Here is a 14,875-nt window from a genome sequence, read left to right as displayed (position 1 = left end):
GTGACGGAGTGAGGCAGGGAGGTACACCGGAGCGTCTGAGGGCAAATGGCATTCCGGCAACATTACCTCATGTTGGGAACCAGGAGAGTTGTTCCTAGAGAGGATCCGGGAAGCTCAGAGCCGAGCCCTGGTGCCACCGCGTTTCCCCCGGCGGCGGCGTTTCCATCGGCGACCGGCCAAGCCGTAGGCAGTGATGAGGAAAGGTGGGACTTCCTCAAACAGTCGGCCAAAGGCTTGACTGAATTCAGGGGTCAGATGTTGAGTAATCCCCACACTCGTTCGAAGAGCCAGAAGGGTGAGGCGATCATAAGAAATGACCGAGTCAAGAAGAGCATCACAGGAACAGGTAAGCCGAGGAAAAAGCACGACTGACAAGAAACAAAAAAGCCAGAGCGGTTGACGGCGTGCCTCAACAGTCAGTGCCATCTTCATCTTTATAATACACTAGTGAGAGCACATCTGGAGTACTGAGTGCAGTTCTGGTCTCCTCAGTACAAGAAAGACATAACAGCACTTGAAGATATGAAGAGCAGAGCAACCAAGTGCATTATGGGACGTCATCATCAAGTGAACCCTGAACACCACGAGGACTGACTGAGGTCATTGTTGTTAGGTAGAATGCCTAAAGGGGCCTGGGTGGGCTCGTGGCCTCGGACCCCCTGCAGATTTTATTTTTTTTCCAGCCGTCTGGAGTTGTTTTTTTATTTTTCTGTCCTCCCTGGCCATCAGACTTTACTTTTATTAATGTTAATTAGTGTTACCTAAGTTCAATTTTTATTTATTTTGTCTTTTTTCTCTTTCTTTCTCTTTCTTCATCATGTAAAGCACTATGAGCTCCATTATTTATATGAAAATATGCTCTATAAATAAATATTGTTAGGCAGGTTTTGAGTCAAGTCTTAATTTTGAAGTCGATAAAGATGTCATAATGTGTTTTACACCAAATTTACATTTGCTATTTTTTAAATTTACAGGAATCATTTATTACATTTATTGTTACATTTCCAAACTATCAACTCCATGTTAATACAAAGATGAACAAAAATGAAGTGCAAATAAACATGTAATGAGAATCAATTCTCAAAGTGCTGCTGAATACAACAATACAAGCAGTGCAAACAAATGAGCAGGCCAGTTCTATGTATTGTCACACATGTGTGTCCACCTGGAGATGACCTTCCTGTCTCTGTGAGATAAGTGATAACACTCTGAGACGAGAGGGGGCGCTCACACTGACTGTCTCTCCTTATCAACCTGGAGCTCTGAGAAGAAACCAAATGAGGGGAACTGACTCAGCCGCAGTGCCAAGAGCTGCCCCTGTCCTTCTGGGTGGGACTCTTGAAAAGCTGCCAGCCCCCCAGAGGATGGAGTCTGCTGTTGCACCCAGAAACTCAACATGGAGCAAGCGCCATCGTGTTGACACATCTGCAAAGAAAATGTGTCTATTGGGCTGTAAAGGTGTGTTTTGTTGGGCCATCGCGTCCACTTTTGTTTTGTTTCATTTGACTTCATTAAAGAGGGACACCCAGTTGGTGCCCCGACATTACAAAGCAACTTGTGCAGGTCTGTCCTCCAGTCACCATATCAGCAGACCGATATTGTCTGTTTGGATTATGTGTATTGTCCTTAATTATGTCCATTATATCTGTTCACCGTTGTAGTTATCTATCACTTTATATAAAGTGATCAAGCTTGAAGAAGAGAGATGGTGAGTAGGATCTGTGGCTGGCATGGAAATGGACTCTCTGGTGATGGTGGCAGAGAGAAGGACACTGTGCAAGCTGCTATCTGTTATGGACAATGAACATCACCCACTATACACCACCATAACTAATCAGAGGAGTTTGTTTAGTGGTAGGCTGCTATAACAGGACTGCAATATGGACAGATACCAGAGATCTTTAGTCCTCAGAGCCATTAGACTCTTTAACTCTTCATAACAGGGGGTGGTGGTTGAGTTCTGGGCCTGACGCTCCTTCTCTCCTCCTAAGCTGTATTGACTGTATTAGCTGGGCACCACATCTGATATCTCACTATTAGCTCACTGCTCTAGAAGTTTTTTTTTTTTTTATTTTGTTATGGGTCATTTCAAACATGTTATCCTATCAACATAAGTCACGTCACTTTATTTTATTTTACTTTAATGATATGTCACTTAAGTATTTGTCACATTAATATTGTGTTTAATATCATGTGCCACCTGTCACTTTGATAGTAGTATTATTTGCACAATTCTCACTGCACTGGCATTATTGTATGTAAAAACAACAAGAGTTTCTGTGCCACCTAAAACTGACATCTCCTCTGCTTACTATTTAAGTTCTCCTCACCAAGCCAAGAGACCACCGGCAATGACAGTCATCCTTCACATCGGCTTCTGCCCCAGCCACCTTATCTGGTCACCGCTGAGGACCCCAAACTCAGCTTGTGTTCCCACCACAATCACATGGCCTTCAGCAGGGTGCCTCGTGAGACCGTCTCCTTTCTCCTAATGCCATCCCTCAGCCTTCAGCAGAAGCCCACTCGGTGCAGTTGGTCACTGTTGCTCCTTGGGCACAATGTAGGTTTTGTCCTTACCCCTTGAGTGCCATGTGTTCACTCCTCTCACGGCCACTTCTTGAGTCCACTCCACTGCATCAGCTCAGCCACAATTCTGCATTTACTTTACTTCTCATTTAACCTCCGTCTCCATCTTTTCATTTTTCTTTCCTGTTCAGTTTTGTTCTTGACTATCCTACTCAGACTCATTTTAAACTCACTGGGGTGCAGGTGTCTAATTACAGACCCCAGAACACTAATGAGGACACTGGCTGAACCACACGTGTCTGCAGGTGTAAAGTGCGCTCCGCCAATTCACCACCAACACTCCAGGGCTGCTCTGCTCCCCCACACTACCACATCCACCTACGCCCCTCTGAGTCCACCATTTTAATTTAAAAACCTGCACACAACCACTGACCCCTGACATGTGTCACCACACAGCTTTGTATTTAGTAGTAAAGAGAATCACGCAGTGACCAGAGTGACCAGTGGAGCACAGGACTAGTGTGACAGGTGTCCTTAGTGACGTCAAATTATTCACATCTCCAGTCGACCGTTTGATTGTCTGCTGGTATTGAGGAAGACCCTGACTGAGTGAAATGACAAAAGAAGGATTTGTGAGGCAGAGGGTCTGGACCTGTGATGACATCAGTGAAGACCATGTGTGTAGAAAAATATCAAAAAGGCGCTATATACTGGATTATTGAGAAAGTCATGTGATAGCCTACACTGATCATGTGGTGAGATTCTTGTTTTAATGTCCCACAAGAGACACAAGTGTGAGTTACAAACACAAGAGGGCGCCACTCCTCACACTGGAGTATCTCACTGACACGCCCACTGAGGTCACCTTCCCAGAATCCTCTCAGTGTCTCTGACATCTACTGCACATGATGTGTGTGTCCACCTGTCGGTCACTAAGCCCACTGACAGATATATGTCGATGTCCTGTGTAGACCTGGGGGTCATGTCTTGCCTGTTCAGTCCACTTGTCTATAATGGCGGTCACTTCCTGTGTCTCCCACCTTACTGTCCACACTGCCTTCAGTCCTAATCCTCTCCTCTCTGTGACCTTCTCTTCTGTCTGTTCTCATCTCTCTCCTTCTCCTTATCCTCTTTCTTGTCCCCCTCTTTATTCATCCTTTTCTTCTTTCTGTTCATCTCCTTCTATTGTCTCCTTATTTTTGCTATTCTATTCTCCTTTTCCTTATCTGTCACTCCAGTCCAGCTCTAGCTGTCCACTCCTCTTTGTCTTCAGTCACTTTAGTCAGCTCTTCTCCTGCCACTAACTGTGTTTCTCCTACTTTTTTCTAATTTAGTGATTTTAACAAACTTTAGTGAGGACATCAGAGGAGTGTAAGGGGGAAAGTGACAATGGAGGACAGGGACAAGTACGAGATTAATATAAACAATGGACAGCGTGGGCTTGTGGGACAAGAAATAAAACAACAGTCTGGACAGAGAGGATGAGGAGAGTGACCAGTGTGGTGGAGGGGCTCAGGGTCACAATGCTGTCTTTATGAATTGAATTATTAAAGGCAAATCTGCAGTTGTGTCACCTCACGTCCATCTGTCTGTCCATAAGGGACACTGCAGTCTGTCCTGATTAAACACAGCGTTTGCGTTGTGGGAGTAGAAAAGGCAGAGCCATAATGTGACAGGAAATAAAATTCATGAAACACACACACACACACTTATTGTTCACTTACTTCAGTTTCTCTAATTTGCAGTTTTCACTCCTCAGCCCCTCACACAGCTGATCCACTCCTGAGTCCTCCATGTTGTTGTCGCTCAGGTTCAGTTCAGTCAGTCGTGAGTGTGGAGCAGAAAGAGCTGAGGAGAGAGCTGAGGAACATCTGGAGGTGAGACCACATTGAGACAGGCTGTGGAGAAGAAGAGAGAGAAGTGAGGACATCAGGAGAGACACACAGACATAGAGAAGGACAAACAACACAAAGGTTCAATGGACACTAGTATTCTGACTTTTCACTGAAGTGCAGTGTGAACACGAGACCACTGCCATTCTTACAGCGTAAGGCGCTATATACCTGACAGGTTCTCCTGCCTTCACACTGGACTGACTGGTACAAAGTCATTCAGACTGACATGTGGACATCAACACTGGATAAGAACGTCACAGACATTGAGACTGACGGTTCTAGTGGTGACCAGTAGCAGGGACATTATACTCAAAATATATAATGCACTAGTGAGACCACATCTGGAGTATTGTGTGCAATTCTGGTCACTATGATATAAGAAAGACATAGGAACACTTGAAGCTGTGCAGAGGAGAGCAACCAATTGCATCATGGGCCTGAAGGACAATTTCTATTGTGACAGACTCAGGGAATTACATCTGTATAGTCTGAACAGAGTTAACTGTGTGGGGACCTCATCCAGATGTTTAAAATTCTCAAAGGCATTGATAAAGGAGATCCTGCAGAATTCTTTCAGCTTAAGGGTGAATCACGTACTTGAGGACATCAGTGGAAATTAAAAGAAAGTGCATTTAGGACTGAAGCCAGGAAGAACTTCAGTATGCAAAGTGTTGTGTGACTTTGAAACAAACTACTGAGAAATGGAGTTGAAGCAGAAACCTTGACAACCTTTAAGAAGAATCTGGATGAGACATCGGGGCAGCTTAGCTATTAACTAAACACACAGTCTTGATGGACTGAATGGTCTCCTCTGTTTTGTCGAATGTCTTATGTTCTTATGTCACTTTTCTTCATCTCTTGTATGACCCCTTGTAGAGCACCAAGACTCATGTGAGGCTCCTTTTTGTAGACCTCTTTAGCCTTTAGCACCATTCAGTCTCATCTTCTTACAAAGAAACTTATTAAAGAATTTAATTTCGACTTCAGTTTGGTAGGATAGCTGATTGACTTAAGAGACAAGAACTGAAGAGTGAACTTTAGTAAATTTCTTTCATAGCTAAATGTACTTTTATTTTTACGTCACTACATTTTGAGCTCGGTGTACTTTTTACTTTGTTATATTCTCCAGTAAGTCCTCGCTACTCATTACTCAGACTAAAATGTTATTAATATAAATTCATAAAGGAGACCAATCAAGTGTGTTGTATATCATTCAAATAAATTCACTATAGCTCCTTCCTATGCTCTTTCGTTCCTATGCTTTCCCTTTCACTGTTAAGACATAGAAACTAGAGGTGCATTTTCCCCAGAGTCGTATTTGAACACTTCGCTCAAAGATGTAAAATTCAAAGGTGATTCATATATAATGCAGTGCCTTCTGTGTCTACCGGCATCTACAGAAATCTCTGCTCTCAAGAATTCACCTTTAAATTTAAAGAAACCTGTTGAGATAAGCATTGTCTTCTCTTCTTATGCTTTGTTATATGGAGGCCCTGAAGTCTTTTCAGTTTTGTGTAAACATCCTCACGGGGACTGGGGCTGCCAAATCAGAAGTAGTTTTCTTTCTTTTTCATTTTCTTGGTTTTTAACATTGTGGTGTGTGTTTAGACCACAGTGTGTTTGTGCACATATATTCATTTATCTATTTATGTATTAATTTATTTAAGAGCTTCTGTACAAAGCCAAATATCTCCCTTGAGGGGGTGTAGGGGTAAGTAAGTGAGTTAATTTGTTTGTTCTGTCTATCTATGAGTTATTGTTGGTATCAAATCTGGCTGTCAGGACTAGTTTCACACTTTTGAAATAAGCGAAGCTCACATCACCAAAACATATTTTTAACATTTTATCTTTTTGCATGAACATCCGCTGTTTTGCTTTTTACATATAAACTCACTGTGTACAGATTATAACAGCGGTTCTCAGGGGGGCACGAAGTAACCAAAAATGGGGTGCGAAGATGTGAAAAAAAGAAAACAAGAATCGAAAATATGAAAAATACATCTATTGAAACCAAAACAAATGAACTTAAACTACATTCTGATAGTAGAAAAATAAATTTAGAAAAATATAAAAGTTAAGTAGGGATAATAAAACTTGTAGTGGTGTATCGGCAGCAAAAAATATATTAATAAATTTTATTAGGGTTTTCAAAAAAAGTTAGGGGGACATGATTAAAACGGTCCAGCAAATACTTAAAGGTTGAGAAACGCTGGATTATAAGAAGTTCATTTTTTTCTTTTTAATAACATAAGATTGTATTGAAATGTTACTTTTTTTCAATATAAATGTCTAAAACTACACATTTAATTTTTATTTCAGTAGTTATTTAATTTAATTATGGCTTTTTCTCGTGGTATTTTTCTGAATACACGCCTGCTTGTTACTTTTTTGTTTAAAAATCCTACAATTTGTCGACTTAGTGAATTCTCATAGTCACTTCTCCAGTGCTGTTATCTCTCCAGTTACCAGTCCACTAATAAACTCCTTGACATTTGTGTGAAATCCTGAAGCTCAAGAAGTCTTTGACTGTTTAAAGGTTGTTATCATTGTCTTGAAGGTGCTGTGTGTCCTTTTATTATACACACTGATTGTTGTGATGTGAATTTTGCATACAAGATGATAAATATTTTGTATGTCTTTACTTGTAATTGAGGCAAAGCAAATGTAATATTAGTATTTCATTAATGAAAAGCATTCATGTTTAACCCCCAGGACTAAGTAAGGATAGTGAATTTAATGACAGGGTTGGTGGAAATGTCTAAAACAAGTTTGGCCAGTGATTCTCTGCAGGACCCTCTCAGTCAGCCCCCACAGGAAAGCCAGAGTGCCTATCTGGCAAACATCAGCTCAACAGATGGTTTTGGGGGGTGGCAGGTGTGAAGGTATTCTGTGCCCCATTGGTCTGACGTGTGGCTGTTTGCAATTGGCTTGTATCAGAAGCCTTTAAGTACCACGACGCCCTATTGGCTGTAGGGTGTGGACATAAAAATCTATAAATGTGCTGGCTTTATCTCTCTATCTCTCTCTCTGAGCAACTGATGAAGGAGCAGCTCACATACACCATGAACTGAAAAGGACAACACAATGAAGAGCACAGCTCAGAAGCCATATTGGACTTAACTAGAGACATTTAAAGTAACTAACAAGTCTGTGTGCCGCCTGAAACTACACACCAGCATTTATCAGGTTGTATGGTTGCCAATATTCACTTGTACTTTACATATTGTTATTATTTATGAATATTATCAATAATACATTATTTAAAGTGTAACTTAACTTTTGCTTGTCTTTTTCTACACCTAATTGCGTGAGGTCATAGATATAGAAGGGAAGGTCAGGAGAAGTTATAAAGTACAATACCTTATAAGCAGTGGTAAGTCTGTGAGATTTGAGGCATTCTGACAAAGGCTACACATTAATAATACAAAAAGGGAAAGTAGAGTAAAATATCACTCTACCAACACAAAACACTGATCATAAAAACTTAGAGGATTTAAAAATGCTAAATGATTAACAGCACAGAAGCTAGATAGACAATTTCTTAAGCAAGTTAGATTTCTGCATCACATGTCGCTCAGTTTATAAAAATGGAAAAGCAGATACTTTATTAAGAATTATGATGTTGTGACCAGAGTGACAGGGGACACAGGGCAAGTGTGACAGGAGTCCTTAATGGCCGTGTAGTGACAGAATATTCACATCTCTGTTCGGCCATTTGATTGTCTGCTGCCACTGAGGACCTGAGATGTGTGGATTGAAATAACAAAAGAAGGATTTGTGAAGCCGGGGGTTTGGACCTCTAATCACACCAGCAATCTGCAGCTAAACAGGTGTATAAAACATAAAAGGCGCTATATACTGGACTGATTAGAAAGTCACTTGATAGCCTGCACTTAGTTTACAAGTAGATGTTTTTTTTAAATGTCCACAAGAAACACAAGTGTGAGTTACAAACACAAGAGGGCAGCACTTCACACTCTGCAGTACCTCAGTCACCCGTCACCTTCCCAGAATTCCTCTCAGTGTCTCTGGACATGTCACATAATGTGTGTCAGCCTGTTGGTCTCTAAGCCCTCTGACTATTTCAGTGCGCCTCCTCCACAGATCTGTGGCTTATGTCTTGTTTTACTGACTATTTTTAATAGAAAGTGCTTGAATGACTACCAACCAGTTGCACTCACGCCAATCATAATGAAGTGCTTTGAAAGGTTAGTCATGTCACACATAAAAACTAATCTCCCTGCCTCCCTTGACCCTCTTTAGTTTACATACCGCTTAAACAGGTCAACTGAGGATGCCATATGCTCTGCCCTTCACCTCTCCCTGACACATCTGGATAAAAAAGACACCTATGTCAGGATGATATTCATAGACTTTAGCTCTGCCTTCAACACAATCATCACTCAAAAGCTGGTTGTAAAACTGAGCAGGTTGGGCCTGAACACCACCCTCTGCAATTGGATCCTGGAATTCTTGACAGAGAGGCCCCAGTCAGTTTGGATGGGCTACAACACTTCCAGCATCATCACACTGAGCAATGGAGCACCACAGGGCTGTGTGCTTAGTCCACTGCTGTTCACCCTGCTGACTCACGACTGCACAGCCACACACAACACCAATCACATCATCAAGTTTGAGGAAGCTACGACGGTGCTGGGGCTTATAAGCAGAGATGATGTAACAACATACAGAGATGAGTTGCAATGGCTGTCTGCATAGTGTGAAGGCAACAATCTAACTCTCAATGTCGAGAAGACAAAAGAGATAATTGTGGACTTCAGAAAATCACATCCTGACCACATCCCACTCGGCATCAACGGTTTAGATGTGGAGACTGTTAGGAGTACCAAGTTCCTCAGAGTGCACATAACTGAGGAACTTACATGGAGACAACACCTCATCACTAATCGAGAAAGCCCAGCAGAGACTACACTTCCTGAGGCGGCTGAAGCGAGCATGTCTTCCCCCTTCCATCCTCACCATGTTCTACAGAGGCACCATGGAGAGTGTTCTGACCAGCTGCATCACTGTCTGGTATGGCAACTGCAACACATCCGACCGCAAGCACCTGCAAAGGATAGTGAAGACAGCAGAGAACATTATTAGGGTGCCTCTCCCTTTACTACAGGACATATTTTACAAACGCACTGTCAGCATTGTTCAGGACCCCTTACACCCCTCACATGGACTTTTCACATTTCTGCCATCCAAGAGAAGATACTGCAGCATCAGAGCCAGATCTGCCAGGCTGCAGGAGAGTTTTTACCCCCAAGCTGTCAGACTTCTTAACATTATGCTGCCCTCTGGGATCTTCCACACGGCCTCAACCACCTCTAAAAACAGAATTTTTATACATGCGAGCCACTTTCCTGCAAAGACGAGTGTGCAGGTAGAAAAGAACTGAAGATCTCATACTGACCTTTAAGGATTTGGACATTCTTGATATCCTTCTGCTGTGAAACATTCTGACCTGTCATTGTTTACATGCCTTAAACACCTATTATCACTGCACTGATAATTTCTGTATTATCTATATGTATTATTTATTTATTATATTACATATTTATTGACTATATTTATGTATCTAGATTGCAAATACCACACATTGCATCAATGTTTATTATGCTAACTACACGTCAATATTGCTGCTACTTCTTTCTTGTCTTGTTTGTGTTTTCATTTTAAATTTAAATTTTAATTCTATTTTTAATTTATTTTTAATTTATTATTTGCACTTCATGTTGTTACACTGTGGACCCTGAGCGTCGCAATTTCGTCTATCTGTATACTTGTATATGGTTGAGATGACAATAAAGTTCACTTTGACTTTGACTTTACAGAAGACTCACCAGTAATGTTGGACACCTGCAGAGCTGTCTGTCCTCCTGTGGTCACCTCCTGTCTCACCTTACTGTCCACACTCTTTGAAATTCAAATCCTTTTGATTCCTGCTGTGCCGAGTTTAGTTGCATTTGTGACTATTCTTGTGCTTTCGTCATTACTGGAGTTTTGATTTTTTTTTACCATACTTTGACTTTGTGTATTGGGACGTTATTGGCCTTGGATTCTCTTTGTTGTTTCAGCAACTCCTCTTGTGCTCTTTGGAGTTTATTTTGTGCCTTACAGCATTTTTTCGAAAATAAGCCTTTGTATTTATAAAGATTCTTCATTGCCCTTTTTGGTGCCTACCCACAGTTTGATGGCTCCCCCTTCTTGTAGTCATTTTGATTTCTATTATTTGGGACTTACGTGCTTGGGACTCTCTAGTTAATAACAAGGGGATGAGGAGAAGGTCAAGACCAAAATAAAGAATGGACAACGTGGGATTGTGGGACAAGGAAAAAAAAAACCAATAGGCTGCACAGAAAGGACACCGAGAGGATGAAAGAGACCACTTTGGGCGAAGGGCTCAGGGTCACAATGTTGTCTTTAAGAATTTAATGAATAAAGAGAAATCTGCAGCTGTGTCCTCGTCACATCCATCTGTCTGTCCAAGTGTGACACTGACGTCTGTCCTGATTAAACACAATGTTTATATGGGGGGTGTGGAATGTAAAGAGCCATAAAATCAGAAGAAATAAAATTCAACAAACAAACAAACACACACACACACACACTTGTTGTTCACTTACTTCAGTTTCTCTAATTTGCAGTTTTCACTCCTCAGCCCCTCACACAGCTGATCCACTCCTGAATCCTTCATGTTGTTGTTGTTGCTCAGGTTCAGTTCAGTCAGTTGTGAGTGTGGAGAAGAAAGAGCTAAGGAGAGAGCTGAGCAGCATGTGGAGGTGAGACCACAGTGAGACAGGCTGTGGAGGAGAAGAGAGAGAAGTGAGGACATGAGGAGAGACAGACAGACTGTTGGGGGTCTCAATAAGTGACATGGTGACTACAAGCAGAGCTGGATGCTCAGGTGTGTCACTGAACAGCAGGCTGCTGCTAGCATTTGAACTGAAACACAATTTGAACTCCACACCAATGCTGCCCTTCAAGGCGCTATATACCTGAAGCATCTTCTGTCTGTCAGGTTACCCTGGGTGATGAGAGGACATCAGCCTCACACTGGACAGGAGTGTCACACAGCAGGACTGACCTTGTCCTCCACTTGAGTGTTCAGATGCACTTCTCTGAGTTGGTGACAGCCGAGTGACAAACTCAGATTTCTGTCCATCATTCAGGACTCAGGGTGAGGACACAACTGAAATGATTGACAGGAGGCCATTTACAAATGCCAGCCTCTCCAGATGTGCAGTGACAGCAGCTGTAAATCAGTTAGCCTTTAGTTTATAGAGTGTTAGTCACAAATTAATAACACAAACAAGAGGACAAATAAAGACAATGAAGTCAAAGATAAATAAGTGACAAGGGAGAGGTGATGTGACACGGGAGGACATGACAGTCCAGTCCAGGAGGGACACACAGAGGGTCACCAGCTGCTTAGTGACACTCCACTCTGTCCAGTCATCTTCTCTAGGGCCTATCAGCCACCTGAGCTCAATGGACAAACTCCACTCAGCCGGCAGGTGACACGGGTTCAAGGTGACAGGCTTGTTGAGTCATAGCGAGGGTCTCTCTCAGTGTCACTGCACACACCAGCTGTCACAGACACAGTGGACTGAAGAGCTTTGGTGGTCAGTAAAGTGTTTGGACCCTGGAAAGGCCTCCGCTTTTCATGGCCACTTAAGCACCAAATTTATAAAACTGAACAATAAATAAGTCCATCCATCCATCCATCCTCTCCTGCTTATCCAAGATCGGGTCGCGGGGGCAGCAGCTTAAGCAGAGAGGCCCAGACTTCCCTCTCCCGGCCACTTCTTCCAGCTCTTCGGGAGAATCCCAAAGGCGTTCCCAGGCCAGCCGGAGACATAGTCCCTCCAGCGTGTCCTGGGTCTTCCCCGGGGCCTCCTCCCGGTTGGACGTGCCTGGAACACCTCACCAGGGAGGCGTCCAGGAGGCATCCTGATCAGATGATCGAGCCACCTCATCTGACTCCTCTCGATGCGGAGGAGCAGCAGGTCTACTCTGAGCCCCTCCTGGATGACTGAGCTTCTCACCCTATCTTTAAGGGAAAGCCCAGACACCCTGCGGAGGAAACTCATTTCAGCCGCTTGTATTCGCGATCTCGTTCTTTCGGTCACTACCCATAGCTCATGACCATAGGTGAGGGTAGGAGCGTAGATCGACTGGTAAATTGAGAGCTTTGCCTTACGGCTCAGCTCCTTTTCACCACGACAGACCGATGCAGAGCCGCATCACTGCGGATGCCGCACCGATCCGCCTGTCGATCTCAGCTCCATTCTTCCCTCACTCGTGAACAAGACCCGAGATACTTGAACTCCTCCACTTGGGGCAGGATCTCTTCCCCAACCCTGAGAGAGCACTCCACCCTTTTCCGGCTGAGGACCATGCTCTCGGATTTGGAGGTGCTGATTCTCATCCCAGCCGCTTCACACTCAGCTGCGAACCGATCCAGAGAGCTGAAGATCACGGCCTGATGAAGCAAACAGGACAACATCATCTGCAAAAGCAGTGACCCAATCCTAAGTCCACCAAACCGGACCCCTTCAACACCCTGGCTGCGCCTAGAAATTCTGTCCATAAAAGTTATGAACAGAATGGTGACAAAGGGCAGCCCTGGCGGAGTCCAACTCTCACTGGAAGCGGGCTCGACTTACTGCGGCAATGCGGACCAAGCTCTGACACGGTTGTACAGAGACCGAACAGCTCTTATCAGGGGTCCGGTACCCCATACTCCCGAGCACCCCCACAGGATTCCCGAGGGACACGGTCGAATGCCTTTTCCAAGTCCACAAAACACATGTAGACCGGTCGGGCAAACTCCCATGCACCCTCCAGGACTCTGCTAAGGGTGAAGAGCTGGTCCACTGTTCGCGACCAGGACGAAAACCACACTGTTCCTCCTGAATCCGAGGTTCGACTATCCGGGACCCTCCTCTCCAGAACCCCGAATAGACTTTTCCAGGGAGGCTGAGGAGTGTGATCCCTCTATAGTTGGAACACACCCTCCGGTCCCCTTTTAAAGAGGGGACCACCACCCGGTCTGCCAATCCAGAGGCACTGTCCCGATGTCCATGCGATGTTGCAGAGGCGTGTCAACCAAGACAGTCCTACAACATCCAGAGCCTTAAGGAACTCGCGTATCTCATCCACCCCGGGGCCCTGCCACCAAGGAGTTTTGACCACCTCGGTGACTTCAGTCCCAGAGATGGGAGAGCCCACCTCAGAGTCCCCAGGCTCTGCTTCCTCATTGGAAGGCATGTTAGTGGGATTGAGGAGGTCTTGAAGTACTCCTCCCACCGACCCAGCGTCAGTCGAGGTCAGCAGCGCACCATCCCACTATATACGGTGTTGACACTGCACTGCTTCCCCTCCTGAGGCGCGGACGGTGGACCAGAATCTCCTCGAAGCCGTCCAAAAGTCGTTCTCCATGGCCTCTCCAAACTCCTCCCATGCCCGAGTTTTTGCCTCAGCAACAACCGCGTTCGCTTGGCCTGCGGTACCTATCAGCTGCCTCCAGAGACCCACAGGACAAAAAGTCCTATAGGACTCCTTCTTCAGCTTGACGGCATCCCTCACCGGTGTCCACCAGCGGGTTGGGGATTGCCGCGCGACAGGCACCGACCACCTTGCGGCCACAGCTCCGGTCAGCCGCCTCAACAATAGAGGCACGGAACATGGCCCATTGGACTCAATGTCCCCACCTCCCTCGGGGCGTGGTTGAAGTTCTGCGGAGGTGGGAGTTGAAGCTACTTCTGACAGGGGACTCTGCCAGCTGTTCCCAGCAGACCCTCACAACACGTTTGGGCCTACCACCACCATCGAAGCCAACTCACCACCAGGTGGTGATCAGTTGACAGCTCCGCCCCTCTCTTCACCCGAGTGTCCAAGACATATGGCGCAAGTCCGACGACACGACCACAAAGTCGATCATCGACCTGAGGCCTAGGGTGTCCTGGTGCCAAGTGCACATATGAACACCCTTATGCTTGAACATGGTGTTCGTTATGGACAATCCATGACGAGCACAGAAGTCCAATAACAAAACACGCTCGGGTTCAGATCGGGGGGGCCATTCCTCCCAATCACGCCCTTCCAGGTCTCACTGTCATTGCCCAACATGAGCATTGAAGTCTCCCAGCAAAACGAGGGAATCCTCAGAAGGTATGCCCTCTAGCAACCCTCCAGAGACTCCAAAAGGGTGGATACTCCAAACTGCTGTTCGGCGCATACACACAAACAACAGTCAGGACCCTTCCCCACCCGAAGGAGGGAGGCCACCCTCTCGTCCACGGGGTAAACCCCAATGCACAGGCTCCAGTGGGGGCAATAAGTATGCCCACACCTGCTCGGCGCATCTCACCGGGGCAACTCCAGAGTGGTAGAGAGTCCAGCCCCTCTCAAGGAGATTGGTTCCAGAGTCCAAGCTGTGCATC

The 14,875-nt window shown here is 44.8% G+C and overlaps 1 protein-coding gene across 1 annotated transcript in view; it reads right to left on the bottom strand.

Annotated features, from left to right (window-relative positions):
• Nucleotides 1–1,227: 1,227 nt before the first annotated feature.
• The window catches only part of LOC120534770 (NACHT, LRR and PYD domains-containing protein 3-like), a 44,180-nt gene continuing 30,532 nt past the window's right edge, over nucleotides 1,228–14,875 (bottom strand). The window contains exons 6-8 of the mRNA XM_039762350.1: nucleotides 11,125–11,230; nucleotides 4,251–4,321; nucleotides 1,228–1,390 (exon numbers count right to left, since the gene is read on the bottom strand). Of these exons, the coding sequence (XP_039618284.1) occupies nucleotides 1,228–1,390; nucleotides 4,251–4,321; nucleotides 11,125–11,230 (340 nt within the window). The remainder of the gene's footprint in view (nucleotides 1,391–4,250; nucleotides 4,322–11,124; nucleotides 11,231–14,875) is intronic.

The sequence above is a fragment of the Polypterus senegalus genome, chromosome 8, assembly GCF_016835505.1.
Source record: "Polypterus senegalus isolate Bchr_013 chromosome 8, ASM1683550v1, whole genome shotgun sequence".
In the NCBI taxonomy this organism is placed as follows: Eukaryota; Metazoa; Chordata; class Cladistia; order Polypteriformes; family Polypteridae; genus Polypterus; species Polypterus senegalus.
The sequence above is the reverse complement of the archived record's forward strand: the minus strand, read 5'-3'. Positions and strand labels throughout refer to the sequence as shown.